General features: G+C 39.0%; 1 protein-coding gene across 1 annotated transcript; it reads left to right on the plus strand.

The window, feature by feature from the left end:
- Positions 1–14,311: 14,311 nt before the first annotated feature.
- Positions 14,312–15,244, plus strand: LOC142426691 (olfactory receptor 4Q2). The gene has a single exon (XM_075532268.1). The coding sequence runs from the start codon at positions 14,312–14,314 to the stop codon at positions 15,242–15,244; it is 933 nt and encodes a 310-aa protein (XP_075388383.1).
- Positions 15,245–19,947: the final 4,703 nt, after the last annotated feature.

Genomic DNA, 19,947 nt, shown 5'->3' on the forward strand with positions numbered 1-19,947 from the left:
GACACTTATGATTTGATAGATAGATAGTAAGTTATTCTGGGTAGCCCAGAGAAACAAAATTCATAGGCACTCATATTTTATGACAGTTTTATGTAAAGGGTAAGTGTACATTAAGAAAGCATCCCAACCCAGTGCTGTCCAAGCTCATAAGTCTGACCCTAGCCCATATGTCTGACACTGATCTACAAACTCCTATATCTCAGAAGACACATGCAATTAGCCAAATCAGTGAACGTGTAAGTATCTGAACTCTGGCAGGGTTCTCCACGCAGCTGCTCCTGCACCCAGGGCTGCATGAGGGTAGGACTGTGTCACTTCTCCTTAGGGATGTCTCACAGGAAGTGAGCCTTGCCATCTGAAGGAGGGAACTAACTAAGGCAGCTGCCCTTGTACAATCATCAGAGAGTAAGAGAACAGAAAGGTGACGCACACCAAGCCATTTATCTTTCCACCCTTCAATTAATTCCACATGTGTTCATTCTCCAGGTTGGCACAATAAATCCTTACTATCACAATCTACCCCTTACCAATTTGGCAACTGTACACAATTTTTTATCCATATATATGATTTTCAAACAAACAATAATAAACTCATATCTGTACATAATAGGATAACACTAAAATGCATACAATTAAAAATGTGCCAGCCTTCTTTAAACATAACATTTTATAAGTGAACAAAACAAAAAAATTCTACACCTAACAGTTGCAGTTAAGTAACACCTATACCTTAATCCTATGAATATATTCCCCTACCTATGAATGTTTATAAGCCAACCACTTCATGCCTTTATCCCCCCAATTTTGGGTATCAATTTCTATCCTTCCCACTTACATCAACCAACCCAGTGCACTGAGAGGACAATCATATTTTTTGATATGAAGAATCTTCGTTACAGTTGCAACCTTTTAAAGTCATATGCAAACGCAAATTCAAATCAGGATATACCATCCATAAAGTCAGCAGTAATATGCATCAGTTCATAGTCTCAAAAATATCTTCATCTCATTGGGTTCTGGTCAACTCAATGTGGGCAGCCTCACTTAGTCTCCCTGTATTTGTGTTTCCATGTATTTGCCCATGTCTTCCAAGTTGTTGTATTCACTGGAGTACGGTTCCTCTCAGTACTGTGTGATTAGTGTTTTAATTTTTTAGGGTCTGTTTTAATTCCCCCTATTTCATCCCTCAACTTGAATATTGACGTCTGCTCCTCCCTATCATTTTTAGGTTTGCCAATGGTTTGTTTATTCTGTTAATACTTTCAAAGAACCAGGTTTTTACTGAGCTGATTTTTTTCAAAGTTTTCCTTTATCCCCACTCATTTATCTCTGCCATAATTTTTATAATTCATTTTATTCGGTTATTAAGATTATTCAGTTTCCTATGGTGAAATTACTAAAGGTTTTGTGAGAGGGTATTGGCCAAAAGTCTCTCTCCCTTCTTCATATGTGCATTTACCATTATCAAGCATCCTCTGATAACTGCTTTTGCAATTATCCCATAGATTTTAGTATGTTGTATTCTCATTCTAGAAACTTCATAATTTCATCTCTAATTTGGACCAATACTCACTCCTCTTGAAGAAATAAATTAATTCATTCTCCAAGTATTTGCCCGTATTTTTTATCTTTCTTTTATTAATTTCCAGCTTTATCATGCACTGGTTAGGGAGGAAGTCTGAGTGACATCTATAGAGTTGAATTTGCTCAAATTGACTTGTGTCCAAGTATGTGGTCTCTTTTCGAATTTGTGCCATGTGAACTTGAAAAGAATGTGAGATTTTTGGCAGTTGGATGGAGAGTTCTGAATGTGTCTATCAGGTTGAGTTGTCTAATTGTAGAGCTTAGTTCTGTAACTTCTTTGTTGTGCGTCTTTCCTGCTGATCTATCCTTCTTGAAGAGTGGTGTACTGAAGTCTCCTGTTGATTGTTGATCCTGTGATTTCTTTTTTTCATGTTTTAAATGATTTGATTGAAGAATTTTCTGGGTCTCTCATTTGATACATATTATTGCACTGGCTCTTAGTCTACTGATCCCTTAAGCATTATATGATGCCGACATTTATCTCTTGTTATATCCTGCACCTTGAATTTGATTCTGTCAGACATTAGAATAGCAACCTCTGATTTTTTGGATCACCATTAGCTTGTTATATATTCCACCATCCTTTGATCCACAACCTGTTTTTGTCTGTGGGCTTATATATCTCTTGCCAACAACAGATTGCTCTGTTCTGTTTCCTAATCCAGTTTGCTAGCCTTTGTCATTATATAGGGTAATTCAGACCATTGATGTTCAGAATTATTATGTCCATCTGTGGAATCGTTGCTGTCATCTCATATCTTTGTGGTAGTTATTTTCTTCACTCCCTCTGTAGCAGTGTGTTGTGTATATGTGAGGGTTCCATTGTCTTTTTTTTCATTTTTGGGACAATGTATCTTGCGCATTGCTTTCAGAGTGCTAACTTGTGGATTGTGTAACACTATGCAGTGGTTTCGTGTTTTGTCTCTGTGGATATTGGTCTTCTTTCCAAAGTGAGTTGGAAAATAATTTTTCTAGTGTTGTTTGTTCGTTTGTTTTTAATGTATTCTATACCTTTTTTCCTGATCTGGGAAAACCGTTACTTCTCTTTTATTTTGATGGAGAATTTGGTGGAATAGGGGTTTCCTGGGTTTCTGTTTTCCTCCTTCAACTTTTGGAGCATGCTACTGCATGTCTCCTCTTTTTCATGGATTCTGCTGATAAGTCTGATCATATTCTTACCTGAATATCCTTATAGATGACTGCATTTTTTCCCTCTAACTGCTCTTATGATGTGTTAGACAGGGTTCTTTAGACAAATCAGACCAGATTGATAATAATTAACATATACAGATAGATAGATATACAAAACAAGAAATAAACAGTTAAATTATAAAGCAGTACAAATGGCTCAGTGCAACTCATTCCCATGAAGCAGTTGTGAGATACTGGCAGTCCTTCAAGCCTTGAGGGCCACCAGGTAGTCCTGTGTAGAGCAAGTCAGGCTATCCAGGCACAGGCAGCAAACAGAAAGGCAGGTCACTAACAGCCAGATGACAGGGTCTGACCATCTTCAGCTGAAGAGATGTAAATTCCAATAGTGTGGTGAAGCAAGTCTTGAAGGAACCTCAAATTAAAGCGACACAGTCCATGGGTTAGGTGTCCCACAGGTAGTGTAGCTTGCAAATTGAGGTACAGAACAAGCCAGGCAGCCACACACTGGTCCGATGATCAAAGAACAAGAACACTGCCCCAGCCCCACAAGTTCTTGACACCTAGTTGGCACTGTAATTGTGTCTTTAGGAGCCCATTCCATAGTTCTTTCAAGCCAGCAGCTTCAGAATGATGAGGAATATGACAAGACCACTGGATTTCATGGGAATTGCTGCACTGCATTTGCTGTGAAGGGAGTTCCTTGATCTGAAGCAATGCTGTGTGGGATGCCATGCCGGTGGATGAGGCATTCTGTAAGTCCACAATTAGTAGTTTTGGCAGAAGCATCACTTGTAGGGAAGGAAAATCCATATCCAGGGTAGATGTCTATTCCAGTCAGAGCAAAATGCTGTCCCCTCCATGATGGAAGTGGTCCTATGTTTTCAACTTGCCACCAAGTTGTTGGTTGATCTCCCCAAGGAATGGTCCCATATCTTGGACTTAATGTTGGTTTCTTCTGCTGGCAAATGGGGCAATCAGCAGTGGCAGTGGCCAAGTCAGCCTTGGTGAGTGGAAGTCCATGTTGCTGTGCTCATGCATAACCTTCATCCCTGCCGCCATGTCCACTTTGTTCATGTGCCAATTGGGTGATAACAGGGGTGGCAGAGGAAAGAGGAGGACCAGTCTCCACAGTGCGTGTCATCTTATCCACTTGATTATTAAAGTCCTCCTCTTCAGCAGTAACCATTTGGTGAGTGTTCATGTGAGATACAATAACCTCTACTTCCTTACCCCATTCACAGAGGTCTGTCCATATATCTCTTCCTCACACCTCCTGTCACAAATTTTCCAATCAAGGTCCTTCCAATTCCCTGATTATCCAGCCAAGCCATTAGCCAAAACCCATGAATGAGTATACAGTCTCACATCTGGCTGTTTTTTCTTATATGCAAAGTGAACGGCCAGGTGCACTGTTCGAAGTTCTGCCCATTGGGAAGATTTCCCTTCACCACTGTCCTTTAGGGAGATCCCAGAAAGGGGATGTAGTGCTGCTGCTGTCCACTTATGCATCTGGGCCACTTCTTCATGCAGCTTACTTGTCCCTTCAGGGGACGTCCAAGTTTTTGATTCTGTGTTTTAGACAATACCCAGTTCATGATCGGTAGTTTAGGCCTCATGGTGACTTGGGGGCCCATGGTGAAGCATTCAGTCTCCACCAAGGCCCAGTAACAGGCCAACAGCTGTTTTTCAAAGTGGAAGTAGTTGTCTGCAGAGGATGGCAGGACTACCCCCAAAATCCCAATGGTCTATGCTGTGATTCATCAATAGGGGTCTGCCAAAGAGTCAACACTGCATCTTTATCTACAACTGACACCTCTAGCACCATTGGGTCAGCTGGATCATATGGTCCCAGTGGCAAAGCAGCTTGCACGGCAGCCTGAACCTACAGAAGAGCCTTTTCTTGTTCTGGGCCCCACTCAAATTGAAGGCTTTTCGTGTAACTTGATAAATAGGTTGAAGTAGAACATGCAAGTGAGGTATATGTTGCCTCCAAAATCTGAAGAGGCCCACTAGGCACTGTATCTCCTTTTTAGTCATTGGGGGCACCAAATGTAATAGCTTATCCTTCTCTTTAGTAGGAATATCTCAACATGCCCCACACCACTGGACTCATAGAAATTTTACTGAGGTGGAGGGTGCCTGAATCTTCGTTGGGTTAATTTCCCAACGTCTTGTACGCAGATATTGTACCAAAGAATCTAGAGTATTTGATACATCCTTCTTAGTGGGTCCAATCAGTATAATGTCATCAATATCATGGACTAGTGTGACATTTTGTGGAATAGACAGGTAATATCAATATCCCTTCAGATTAAATTATGGCACAGGGCAGACAGGTTGACGTACCTCTGGTGAGAGTTGTGAAAATATATTTTTGACCCTGCCAGTGAAGGCAAACTGCTTCTGGTGGTCCTTCAGACTAGTATTAAGAAGAAGGAATTAGCCGGATCAATAGCTGCATACCAAGTACCAGGAGAAGTATTAATTTGCTCAAGCAATGAAATCAGATCTGGAACAGCAGCTGTAATTGGAGCCACCACTTGGTTATGTTTACGATAATCTACTGTTATTATCCAGGATTCATCTATCTTTTTTACAGGCCAAAAAACTGAATTAAATGGGAATGTAGTAGAAATCACCACCCCTGCATCTTTCAAGTCTTTGATGGTGGCACTGATCTCTGCAATCCCTCCAGGAATGCACTATTGCTTTTGGTTTACAATTTTCCTAGGCAATGGCAGTTCTAATAGTGTCCACATTGCCTTTCCTAACATGATAGCCCCTTTTCACATTTCAGGCATCGAATATGGGGGTCTGCCAGTTACTAAGTATGTCTATTCCAATGATTCATTCTGGAACTGGGGAAATAACCACAGGATGGATCCGGGGACCACTGGACCCACAGTGAGGCATACCTGAGCTAAAACTCCACTGATAACTTGACCTCCAGAAGCCCCACTCTGACTGGTGGACCTTGGAAACACTTTTAGTCTCCTGGAACTAATGTCACTTCTGAACCAGTGTCCAGTAATCCCCAAAAAGTTTGATTATTTCCTTTCCCCCAATGAACAGTCACTCTTGTGAAAGGACGCAGGTCCCTTTGGGGAAGGCTAGAAGAAAGACTAACAGTATAAACCTTCGGTGATGTAGCAGGGTCCTCCTTCAAATGGTCCCAGCCTTCCCCTCATTCTAGGGGTTGTCGGTCTGTACACTGGCTCAGGTCTGGGAATTGATTGAGCGATCCTGACTGTTTATTTTACTGTTCACCTGATCTACCATTCTTCTGCCTGTATAGATCACGTAAATATGTAGTAGGTTTCCCATCTATTTCATTCCTAGGGACACCATGGCTATGTAGCCAATGCCATAATTCCACACAAGAGAGATTCTTTGATTACTACTGAAACCTTGTTGTCTATTATAACCACTCCCACCCTATCCTGTCTCTGTTGATTCAGTGCTGTCACTTGCCCTCTACAATCATGGGGACCAATCAGCCTCATTGTGGGCAAATGTCAGAGCTCGCTTAGGGTGGTTCCCACTGTTAATCCTCGTGCACATTAAATAGTAATTACAGGAGTCTTAAGAGATACTGGGGCCCACTTCACAAACTTGTTCCTTATGGTTGTGGTAAAGGGTATGTCCTCAGGACACCCCCTTTTGGGGTCTATGGAAATATCTTGATAGAGCCATTCCAATATATCAAGTTCTCTAAGCTTTTGGATGCCTTCCTCTACAGTGTACCAATGTAGGTCAGGTACTTTAAGTTGGTCCAATCTAGGCCATCTAGCAGTCCATGCTTCAGTGAACCAAACAAATAAAGAATTAGATCCTCTCTTAGCCTCTCTCACAGAGACATTGAAAGAAGAGTCTGTGTTTAGTGTCCCATATCCAGAAACTCAGACTGGTCTAATATTACATTCCATGCACCAATATCCCACACCCTTAGTAACCATTCCCAGGGACATTCCCCAGGCTTCTGCTTACACGTATTTGAAAACTCGAGAAGATCTTTATGCATGCTTCTTCTTGGATAATCATCTCAACCTCACCTTTTGGAGCTTTCTGAGCCTTAATTTTAGTGATAATGGGTGGTGAGGGTGTTTCCTGGGTGCTCTCAGCAATATCTTGTAAGGCATCTTTCTCAGGCAATGCTATCGATGCAGCCCCACCTGGCATATCAACTTGAATAGTCTGGCTACTCTGCTCAGGTGTGGATTGTGAATTAATACTTTCAGCTGGGAGGGGTGGATCTATTGACTGGGGTGGGTCAATCATTTCTAGGGGCTCAAAATCCTCCTCTTCTGGATCATCAGCCCATGTGTTCCCTTCCCAGGTTTCAGGGGCCCAAGTTTTCCCAATCAATGCCCTCACTTTGGTATCAGTCACTGCTCTAGATCTGCAATTCAGCTGACATAATTTAGCCACTCGCATAATGAGACTCTGGACCTGGTTCTCAGCAATGTCAGCTCTATTACTAGAGGAGAGAAAGCTCTCCTTTGTAGCACAGATGGAAGCTTTCAAATCGGTTAGTCTGCACCTGAGGCGTGCTTCTGAGGCTCTGAGACCATCCCTCTCCTTAATCATACTTTCCATTGTAAGAAGGACCAGCCAACCAGCTTTCCTATACTTGTCATCCTTACAAAACTCCTGGAAAATATCAAACATAGGATCACTTAGAGCCTCTCCTTTAACCAGCACCTCATCTGCCGGTGATGCTACTTTAGGTATTATCTTTGCTATTTCACACCATGGATTAGTAAGAGTAGTAGACTTATCCCTGCTTTGGGGTGTTGAAGTAGCATTATCTGTGCTGTTAAGACTAATGAGGCTGGAGAGTCAATTTAAGAAGCCCATATTTATTATTTCATTTCTCTAGAAGTTCTCTTGGACCAAAATGTGTTAGACAGGGTTCTCTAGAGAGACAAAACCAGATGGCTAATAATTTTATATATATTTTATGCAGATAGATATATAACACAAAAAACAAACAGTTAAATTATAAATCAGTACAGATGGCTCCGTGCAACTCACTCCCGTGACACAGGTGTGAGACACTGCCAGTCCTTCAAGTCTTGAGGGCTACCAGGTAGTCCTTTGTAGAGCAAATCAGGCTATCCAGGCACAGGCAGCAAAAAGCAAGGCAGGTTAATAACAGTTAGCCAGGGTCTGACAATCTCCAGCTCAAGAGATGTCAATTCCAATGATGTGGTGAAGCAAGTCTTGAAGGAACCTCAAATTACAGTGACACAGTAGACAGGTTAAGTGTCTCACAGGTAATGTAGCTTGCAGATTGAGGCACAGAACAAGCAAGGCAGCCGCACCCTGGTCTGATAATCAAAGAGCAAGCGTCAAGAAAGGCCACGCTCACCAAGCCATTTATCTCGCCGCTATTCAATTAATCCCATGGGTGTTTTATTGGCCAGGTTGGCACAATAAACTAACTACCTCATAGGATTTTCTACTTTTTCTCAAAGTTGGATAATTTGACTATTATATGCCTTAGTGTTTTCTTCTTGGGCTTCAGTCTAATTGATGTCCTCTCTGCTTCCTGAATGATTATCTGATTCCCCTTCATTAAATTGGGGACATTTTCTTCCAGGAATTCCCTTGCTATCTTGGCTGTAAATTTTTCAGTATGTCTTGCTATGTTGTCACAATTATACTAATGTTTTTTCTCTTCCTAGCATCACACATTTTCCTCAGGTTTTCTCCAGTTTCTTTGATTATCTTGTTTGATTATCGTTTACCTTTGTTGAATTCTGCTTTGCTAACTTTGAGGTCACTGATGAGTCTTTGCATCTTCTAGATTTCTAGTAAAAGACTGAGGTCTTTTATTGTTTGCTTTGTTTCTGCTATGTCTTCCCTTAACTCTTGTGTTTCCCTTTGGTAAGTGGACTGTATCCTCTCAGTTTTTTTATCCTTTATTCGGTATTGATTCCCTCATATCCTGTATTCTAAACAACATTCTGAAGATTTCTTTTGGTGGTGGTACAAAGTCTTCTTCTTCTATGTACATAGCTAGCTTCAGGTCCTCCTCAAACATTGCATTTTGTTTCTCTTGCGTTCTTATAATGGCTGCTGATGTGGATTGTTGTCTGTGTGGCATTTTGGTGGAGTTTGGCACCATTTCCCTGGGAGTCCAGGAGCCTTGTGTTTTCTTTCTTAGAGGCTATTAGGAATGATTCTAAGGACTACCTCGAGGTAGCTTTATTGTGAGTTTGAGCTGTCTCTAACTGGGGTTGACTCCCAAGATAACTGGAATGATCTATTTAGAGGACAACATGGGTGGTTCTCCCAGGCAGGGTGAGCAGAGTGATCTCAGATATCAAGGGTGGTTGTGGGCAGGCCAATCACATGTAGCACAGGATGGTGCTCACAGGTCATATGGTGTGTGAGGGAAAGGGGCAACTCAGGGAATCTGGGTGCAGATCTGTCACAGGATCTGATGGCTAGCAGCAGTGCCTTCTCAGTGCAAACAGCAAGAGTGGTACTGAGCAGGCCGGTCACACACAAGCCAATCAGCATTCACCAGCTGCATTGGGGGAAGGAGTTACTCAGGGTACCTGGGTGTGGAGGGTTATGGAGGATATGTATTTAGCTGGTAAGTTGGTGGAGAATAGGTCTTGTCAAGGTGTAGGAATCAGATTCTCGAGATTGTGGTGGTTAGAGTGCATGATGGTACATTAATCTACCAGAGTCCCTTTATCAACCCTGTAAATTATGAAAGGGAGAGCACAGAGCTTTAATTATTTGTATTTATAACAGAAAGCACCTTTATAATATATTTCTCCTCAACTCTGAGTTCTCTTCTCTTCATTTACTGTCCCAAGGTAGGTATAGGTTATTGTTGTGGGTGCCCCACTAAGGGGGGACTTCTGACCAGAAGGTGGTCTGGGTAGGGTCAGTACAACCCAGTGTTTACTGTCTATCTTTCCCAGGATGGGGAGGATTGCTGAGTAACCCTAACATAATGAGTCCTAATTCCCGTGGTAGGGCAAGGAGCCCTGTTTCTCTCTCAGAAGCGAATGAATATAGGTCTACCGACTATCTTCAGTCAGCTAGGCTGTGAGTTCGAGTAGTGCTTCTGTCTCCCTGGGGTCTGGCTCTCTCCCTAGAAAGCCTTTTTTTGGTAAGTAAAGGAGGTTGCATGTTGGTGATGTGAAAGGAACAGGTTCCAGAGGTTAACATGGTAGGGTAAAGGAAGAGTATGGGGAATCTACCAGGGTCCCTTGTTGACCCTACATAGTATGTAGGGACAGTGTTTGGTGGTATGGTGTTTTACTGCCATATGGTCTTATAGGGTGTCAGAGATGGGGTGAGGATTCACGTTCGGGGGATGATTTGCTATCTTGCATGGCTGTGAGAGCTTTATTCTTGTGATTTGAGTAGTCATCTTTAGAGAATGTACTTCTGGTGAATCAGGTCAGAGGAGATGAGGTGTGTTCTTTTCGGATAGTGGAAGTGGCCAAGGGTGGAGTAGGGGGATAGAGTCTATTTTTGTCTTCTACCTAAGTAGCCTAGGGAGTGGAGTATAGTAATGTCTTACTATGGAGCCTGGTGTCTTATGTGGAAGACTTGCTTTGCTGACTTACTATTGTATAGTCTTCAAACAGTCTTTCAAAGGCTCTGTCAAGTCCAACCTGGTAAAACCTGTTTTTTTAGCCAGGGCTGGCTGTGACTTTAAGCACTTGGTGACTTTTCCTGGTTTGTTATATTAAAGCTTTGTTAATGTATCAAGCATGTGGTGGCTCAGATTCAAAGTTATGTAAAGGAACACAGGCTTGGAATGACCATGTTTTCAAAAGGCTTTTGTGCTTTGTCTGGATTTTTAGGGGCTTGCAGGGTGTCCTGGTATGGGTACTGTGCTGTGCTGTCCCACAGGGAAGGGGGATTAGATTGGATGGGTGGGTTTGGGGCTCACTGGGTCTGTGTTCTCCCAGCTCCCCTCCAGCTCATTCCTATGCAACTCTGTATGCTGTGCTCCAGGGGTCTGTGATCTGCCTTAGGTAAATGACTCTGGGGCTTGCAATAGGTAGATGCCACTGCTCTCTGCTTGTAGTAAATTTTTGTCTATTTATCTTTCATTACACCATTCTGGCAGGCAGTACTAGAAGCTGGTGAGAAGGGAAAAAGGGGTGGCTAATGCAGTCCCTCTGTTCTTGGGCGGGGAGTGGAGGTATAAGGCCCAAGAATACATGAGTGGAGAGGGGAGCAGAGAAGAAAGTGCCAGAATGTGCTCTTATGACTGGTTTTCAGAGGTTCTCTGGGCATCTGGGATTATGACCCACACTTAGACAGCAGTCTGGGGGAAATTATAGCATGCTGGCAGGTCTTGGATGTTGGGTGCAGAAAGGGGTAGGGGACGCTGTCCCACTTCCCCTGGCAAGGAGTATAGAAAGCCCACAGGTAGGCATAGTGAAGTTAGAGTGCTGAAGGAAGCCCTTGAATTGCTCTGTGGGAGGTCTGAATCTCAAACCCTAGGACACTGGGATTCTATTTATAGCACCTGGCCTCCCAATATTGGCCTCCTTGTCCCTTAATTTTCTGATCTAACCACGGGAACACAGGGTGGATGAGTCTACCTGGGCGCCATCTTCCCAGAAGTCTGATTTTTATTGAGTACTCATCCGTCAAGAAAATTCAATTGGGATACAGTACATACAAATATGAAATAATATTCACAATGTATTGTTGAGGAACAAAATAAGATGGTAGAAAAATACATACACAGAAATAGAATAACATGTATTCAATCTTTTAAAATCTGTTTCTCTGACTGTCTCTGCCTTTCTTGTCCGACTTCTTTTCCTACTCTGCCTTTTCTATTTTTATGTTACATAGTTCTGTGATGTTTGAAAAAGTAACATGAACGAAATCTGAAGTCAATAGCCCTTTTCAAGAAAGGTACTCCAGAAGGAGAAAGCAGCACAAAGCTATAGTTTTAGGAGAAATGCAAGTCATCTGTAGCTAAAATTCCTTTAATTTTTCATTACTTTTCCCATCAGCCTCAGACATATGGTTCAGGAGAACATTTACCTCACCTCAGTAAAACTCAACTGGTATTTTTGTATTGTCATATCAGTTTGCTTCTGCTTCCTTTCTCATCCAATGCTTTTTACTATTTCATCATACCATCCTGCCAATGCACATGCATTTTTACATTCCCTGGTTTCTGGTAAGATGTTGTGATTAAAGTTTTTAATAATTCCCTTTGCAATTTTACAGTGAGTACCTGAATCCCTAAGTCCCTAAACATCAAAAACGCTTAATGGTTATTATTGTAGCCACAGGGTTCCATCCGATTTTATTTATCTTCTTGCCTGGGATGATTATTTAGTATTAATGTGCTAGGCATCTGTGACTGTAGGATCTAAGAATACGTATGTTACAGACAAAAGGTATGTAGTTTGCCGTAAATTCTATTAAACTGAATGCCTTTCTTCATGACCATGTCATCTTTGTCCATCTATCTGATTCAGTGTCTCTCTCTACTATAGGGTCAGAGTTTAATGCTATCTGTGGTCGTCTTCAATACTACATCAACCTGAATATGCAATGTGACATTTAGTAATGAATCAAACAGTGCAGTTTAAAAGGACGTGAACAATTATTGTTAAAGGTAGCAGTGTTTATCTCATTGTATTGGGGGAAAGAATGACTTTTCCCCATATATTTCATGCTTCTAAATTTCAGTAATAAGCTTGAATTATTTTGTCAATCCATCAAAAATAATGCATAAAACTTAATAAATGGTATGTTATTTCTTGGAAACAAATTTATCTTTAAAAAACTTGCCTTAAAATGCTGAAGTTACTTGATGTTGTACTTAGACAACAACTATTACTTTCAAAATAAGGTATCTGGGTTATAGTTGAATAAAATTTACATTGAAATTTTTAATGAAAGTAAATAATAGGTAACTTACAGACAGCAAATAATTCCCATATGTGCCAAATTTTTATATATTAAAAAACGTGTGCATGGTTATAGTTTTACAGGCATTCACTGAACATTTATATTGCTATCATAAGTATAATTGAGCTCATTGCAGTACATTTAAAATGATTACTAAGTGAGAAGAAAATCCCAAAGTGCAACACCACCATTTACAAATATTCTATAGCCTTTACTATTAGTCTAGTTGCTTATATAATTTAATTTCCTATGTTTATAAATTCATATTTCATATATAACTGAAATCCATTTCCTTTAATATGTGAAAATTTCTCACATTAAAGATGCAATTAATTTTGATACAATAATACAAAAATGTGGGCTTTAAAAATATATGTTTAACTATTCTATTTGCTCCCATTAATTTTGTTTGAAAGTACTTTTAAAGATTTTGTTTTAAGCAGTGTGATCAAATGAAAGTATAGAGCTCATGGATTTAGAAAAAATAGAACACATAAACAAAAATTTTCACTTTAAATTATTTTAGTATTTAAATTATGAAGTAAATTTTAATTTCTCAAAATGTTGCTCTGTGTGTGGCAGAACTTGACTGTGGAATTGTACTCAATAGCAACTTTCCCTATCCCCTAGAGTTCTAAATGAAATATCACCCACTTCATATCATACAGTAGCATGTGTTTGTCATTCCTTACATGGATGTTGATAAAAGATATGCCAAACATATGTAAAGGAATTGTTCATTTGAATTTTGGAGATGCAATTCCTTTTTCCTTTCTTTGGTAGGATAATAAAAACTAGCAGTTATTCAAATGCATTCAAAAATTTGATGATTATCTTTGGACCATGAAAAGCGTAATTTGTGCCAATATGTCCATAAGTATGATTTAATAGGACTAACAAATTTTATTACAGGCTTCAAAAAGTTTGTGGGAAAAATTCCATTATCTTCAACTTAATTTTTCCAAGATGTTTTGAAGTCTCCTGGTATAGATGATAATAAGTGAGATAGACAACCAGAAAATTAGGCAAGGGGTCAATGAAATAGCCATAGGCTTAATATCTTCCTCCAGTCATTTATACAAGGGATGCTCCCACCCAAGCTAGTTTGATTGGAGTTACAGGTTTAATAAAACAGCTTACCCAACTACATTATATGATGAGTATACCAAATAAAACCGCTGCTTCCTAAAATCTTTTCACTAGAATCTTACATTTCTCTTGAAAGTCTCCCTTCATATTTTTCCTAAAGATTTTTATACTCTAAGTATTAGTATCTAGGGAGGAAATGAAGCATATTTTTTAAGACTTCATGTTGAAAAGGAGAGAGAAAGAAAGTATCGATTTATAGAAGAAAGAAATAAACTAAATTTAAATGGCCAGGAACAAATGACTTACTGCCCCAAGGCATCTTATCCCACTTCTTCATTATTGACTCAAGATCAGAGTTGACGGGTAAGTATAAATATTCATAACAGCCAAGGAAAAGATAATTTCTTCTAGCTAATCAGTCAGCATGTAATCTACAGAAGATAAATCTTTTGAAATGACCACATTCTTGACTTTGGTATAAAAGGTGTCATTCCTTTTTAATGTTACTAATGTCCTATTGTTCATTTGTTGTTGTTTTTATTTTTTTATTTAGGTGAAGTCTGGTCAAATGGATAAAAACCAGACAGAATTTGTGAGAGAATTTGTCCTAGCAGGCTTTTCTCAGTCACCAAGGGTTGAGACGGGGCTCTTTGTACTATTTCTCTTCTTCTATGTGTCCACTTGGGTAGGCAATGTCCTTATCATGCTCACCGTCGTCTCTGACAGCCAGCTGAATTCGTCTCCCATGTATTTCCTTCTTGGCAACCTGTCATTCCTGGACCTCTGCTACTCGACGGTAACGACACCAAAGCTGCTAGCTGACTTCCTTGACAAGGAAAAGCTCATTACCTATGACCAATGCATTGTGCAGCTCTTCTTCCTGCACTTCGTAGGCGCCGCCGAAATGTTCCTGCTCACAGTGATGGCCTACGATCGTTACGTGGCGATTTGCCGCCCCCTGCACTACACCACTGTCATGAGTAGAGCATTATGCTGTTTTTTAGTAGTTGCTTCTTGGACTGGGGGGTTTGTGCATTCCACTGTTCAGACAGTTCTCACTATCCACCTCCCTTTCTGTGGGCCAAACCAGGTGGATAACTTCTTTTGTGACGTTCCTCCTGTCATCAAACTGGCCTGTGCAGATACTTTTGTCATTGAATTGCTAATGGTGTCTAACAGTGGGTTGATCTCTACCAGCTCCTTTGTGGTACTGGTTTCTTCCTATACCACTATCCTGATCAAGATTCGCTCCAAGGAAGGAAGACGAAAAGCGCTCTCTACCTGTGCTTCCCATCTCATGGTGGTAACACTCTTTTTTGGACCCTGCATTTTCATCTATGCTCGGCCTTTTTCTACTTTTTCTGTGGACAAGCTGGTATCTGTGCTTTACAATGTTATCACCCCCATGCTGAATCCACTCATCTACACTCTACGGAACCAAAATGTTAAGTCAGCCATGCGAAAGCTGTGGGACAGGAGTGATCTTACTAGGAAAAAGTAAGAGACAGGAGAAGCTGCAGGAAATTGTTGAAGGTAGAGAATATGGAATTATAATAAGGTTTTTGTTTTTTTCACAAATGAATTAGCAGATGGTAGCCCAGATTTTTAAATTTTCTTTAATTAAGTAATAATACTCATATTTTAGTTTTACCATTTAAATATGAACTATAAGAAAAATTGTCATTAAATTATGCTGTCTTCAACCTTTTTTTCTTGAAGTAAATCTTTCTATCAGTTTATGTCCTCTCACATATCCATTTATTTTCCCACATATTATTACACTCTTTCCATTCAGACTATAAGAATTATACACCAATACAAACCATTGTTTTCAAACTTTCCAGTTAGCCTCTTCTCCACCTTGATAGGGGCTCCATGCATTTTTTTCCAGGTGTATCTTATTTTAACTAGTTGTTTTCAGTTCATTGAAAAGGGGTTTGAATATATTTCTTGCTTCCACTAAATAGAGATAACAATCAAATGAATTCAAATTCAATTTTATGGTAATCTGCAACTACAAACTAGATATATTAGCTTTCTCATATCACTGCACTACTTACTATCCATCCAGTAGCGTAACTGAAAGAGCAATCAACGGATGGTGTGGGTTCAAACATCTCTTTGGATCCCAGACAATGTGTATATTGACAAACAATGTATTTGGACAAATTATTTAAATGAATGGACCCTTAATTTATTCATTTGTAGCATTCATGCAATCATGCATACTTCTCATAGAATGAATAATAACTGTTATAAAGACTAAAAATAGCAATAAAGGTTGAACATGTGCACTTTGGTACATGGTACATGTGTACTTTGCCTGACTCATAATAGAGTGAGGCAACAATAATTTATTCATTAAAATGAGTTTTATCAGTGATGATAAGATAAACTACCTTATTTGCATTCACAGAACACTCATCTGCCCACTGCTGCTGTGTTTGAACACCTATCTGCCCACTGCTGTGCATAATATGCATTCATGGCATTTCCTCTTTTCTCAGTTATTAGAGATGATTTTTACTGCTGCCATCATTATAGATCGCCTCACTTTGTGTGTAGACTTAAACTAAGCCTAAGGCACATGTTTGCTTACTGCCTGCTTATAATGGTTTAATAATCAAAGATAAGCATATTAAATTGACATTCAATGTCAGAATACACTGGAATCAAATAAAATGTAAATTGAATACACAAATAGTCTATGGATTATTTTCATGTTTACAGCTGTGTTTTAGTCAGTGGATTATATCCACCTAATTTGGGCAGCAAACAGAACATAAGGTAAGAATGTTTGATAAATTCTTCAAAGGTTGAAATTATATTTTTACCATCTTCATATTTCTAAAGTCTACTAAAATGTCCTTAGTAAAACATACACCATAGAAATTCAATTTAAAACTTGTAGAATAAATAAGGGAGGCTGTTAGATCTTCTTTGATCAATGTTGTCATGATAGTTGTTGGTGGTTATGTCAAAGAGTTAACTTCAACTTGGCGATGACATGAATAACAGAGCATTATCTACAGCATCATCTTCATTATCCTTGTTTGGTTTGCATCTACTGCTTGGGTCATGGGGTCAGGGGTCAGTGCAATTCAGAGGACTCCCTTTGCCGTCACTAGTCCTCTGCTTTACCCACTGTGATGGTTTCGTTAGTAGCGGCTGGATGTTAATAATGAGGGAGGAGATCTTTTTGAGGTGTTTCCATTTTGCCATCTGAAGAAGTAATTACACAGGAAGAACCTGTTCATTGAGACATACGAAACTCTCTCAAAGATTTTAAAGAAGCAAGTATTGACCAAGTCCTTTTATATAGCTCCTCAGTCCTGTATAAGCACAATAATACCTTAAATATGCCCAAACCACCATTGTCAGATAGATAAATAAGTCAGGTGAATTACTAAGTATTTCATGACATAATACCCATAAATAATATGATTTCATGTATAGTCAACTTTGTAATCAAAAGCTTATCTGAATTCTCAGACTGCATTTTAACATTACTACCAACAGATGATGTGACTGAGGTTTACACTTCAACAGAATTATAGCAATTGAACGTACAAATAATCCAGGTGATTTTGCAAGAAATCACTATGAAAGGTTATTTTTATGACCACAATTTTCCACTAATCACAGATATATGGTAAAAGTGACACTTGTGAATGAAATGATTCTATAATTCTTTAGCATTCTGGAATGAGATGACCAAAAATACACAAGATCGTCATTAGTCTTTGCATGTGCATAATATAAAGAAAATACTCTGTGAGGTAAATTTTTAAAAGTATCTAAATATAGATAAAGTAGCCTAGAAACTCTTAAGGAAATACACTATTTGTTTATAAGGAAATACCCACAACTTATTAACACTATTAGCAATGATTGGTTTTCATCCTTTTGAAAGGCTGTTTTAATTTGCAGTAAAACATTAAATGCTGTGAGAAAGGACACCTTTGTATTAACAATAGTGAAACATAAAGTTAAGAAATGTATAGGATAACATATCTGATACTGATATATTTAATTTTAATACACTATCTAATATTTGTATTCAAATAAAACATATGGCTTTTAGGTTTCAAAGAGCCTTGTCGATTTTGACAATGTCTAACTCACTCTGCCACCAGGATTCTTGTATTTACTTAGAAAAACAAATATTCATTTTTCACCCATACAACAAAACTAGTGTGGTTTACCAGCCAGATAGTTTCTGTGTATGGTGGTCATAGTGAGAGAGGCATCACTTCAACATGAGAGACCGTTATTGCTGGTGAAGGAGAACAGGGATGCGGCAAATCTCACACTGACCTGGGAATCTTATTCTCATACTGCATTGACCAACAGGATTTCATCATTGAACTCAATACTGAAAACTTTCTTTGAGATACATGATTCAAGACGCCAGCTTCAGGGTTAGAATGTCTGTGTAGACTGAGATTTGCAAGTGTTATGAAATCTATTAGAACCATTTTCACGAAGAAAACCTGCATTACTGAAATCTAACATCAAGAAAGAAATAACATCAGTTTTTTAATGTTTGTTTTTGAAGGTGTTTTTGGTGACTTGAGTGAAGGTTAAGCAAATTGATGATTAGTTTTACAATCAACAGCTCACAAACCTCCCGTTGCAATGCCCTGTTGCCATTCTTTTTCCTTCCTCTCCCTCTAGTTCAATAGTGTTTCCTCTCCCCCAAACAATACCTTTCTACCTTCTAGCCAGAATAACACTAGTTTTTCACACTTTCTGTGAATAAAAAATAGAGCACAAGTTTAATTATCTTTATGTCACCCGCATGTTTTTAAATCTACAATTTAATAAAATGTTATAAAAGAGATTTACAGAATAAGCTCACACAAATGAATATGAACATGTAAGCATATGGACATTTATATGAGCAGGAATGCAGTAATCCTTAGCAAGATATTAATACTTTATTAACCTATCGGTATATTAAAATATAATACAGCTGACTAACTTGGATCATCCAAGGTATGTAATGTTAGTTTAACATTTTTAAAGTAGTTAATATGGTTCACATTTGCATATTGATAAATGTAACAAATGCATTCAAGTTAATTTGACACAGATTCAGTTTCAAAGTAATTGAAACTATCAATAATAAGGAATATTATGTAAAATAATACTTTATCTGGTAAAAAGTGCCAGCATAAATGCCTAAACGAATATGTTCCCTGATACTGAGAATTTTGAAATATTGAAAAAATTTACCATGAGGCAAGACGAAAACATGGGGTAGTCGCTTCCATTCACTATTGAACTGACTGAGACTGGCAGTTTCAGTCAGTGAGGGTTAACAAAATGGTATAAAAATTGTAAGTGAAGGAACTACATAATCATGATGCATAGATGATCCATATATATATATATCAAAAATTCAGAAAGTCTATAAAAATTAAAATGAATAAGTAAGTATAGCATGATCATTGGATACAAAAGTCAATAAAGGCAAATTTTGTAGATTTCTGATACTAGGACAACATGGAGTTGTATTTTTCCCACTAAGTACAAATAAAATCAAAATATATAAAAACCAAACAGATGTCTGAATGATAGAGGGCACAGACCATGTAAGCATCTCAAGATCTGAGAAACAACATGATAGTGATTTTCTTGTTTGTTTTTTTTTTGTTTTTACCACATGTAATTCAAACTGGGTGTGGGAGAAGCTAGCACATTCAAAATTCCACTAGGCCCAATTACAAAGAGCTCTAAGAAAAGCTGGCCCACTAGGTGAAGAACCAGGTAAAAGACAGTCACCCCAAATAGAATTTTTTTTAAGTACCAACCAAACATCACAAACACCAACCCACCATCACCCACAAAATGTAGCCACCTACTTAGGTCAACAAAGACCAAGGTGAGAATATAGCCTTCCACTCTTCTTCTCACTCCTATTCCTAGAACTCATTTTAAGGTAAAAGAACAAACCTTGCTGATTGGAACAAACATACACAATTAAAGCAACCAATGTTGAGATGCTGTTGAGTTGGTGCTGACTGGTAGAGACACCGTGGACAATGGAGCTACATCCTGCCAGGCTCAGTCTACAACATTCTGTTGCTATAAATTGCTAGGTTCGCTTCCTGTCTTTCTTAGCCTGGAAGCTCCACCGAAATCTATCTACTGCTGGTGACCCTATTGATATTTAAAATATCAGTACATCACTTCCAACAC

The sequence above is a fragment of the Tenrec ecaudatus genome, chromosome 14 (genome assembly GCF_050624435.1).
Source record: "Tenrec ecaudatus isolate mTenEca1 chromosome 14, mTenEca1.hap1, whole genome shotgun sequence".
Classification (NCBI taxonomy): Eukaryota; Metazoa; Chordata; class Mammalia; order Afrosoricida; family Tenrecidae; genus Tenrec; species Tenrec ecaudatus.

Bases quoted from the DNA above. Each gene is read 5' to 3' on its own strand.
- LOC142426691 (XM_075532268.1), top strand. From the start codon at position 14,312: ATGGATAAAAACCAGACAGAATTTGTGAGAGAATTTGTCCTAGCAGGC.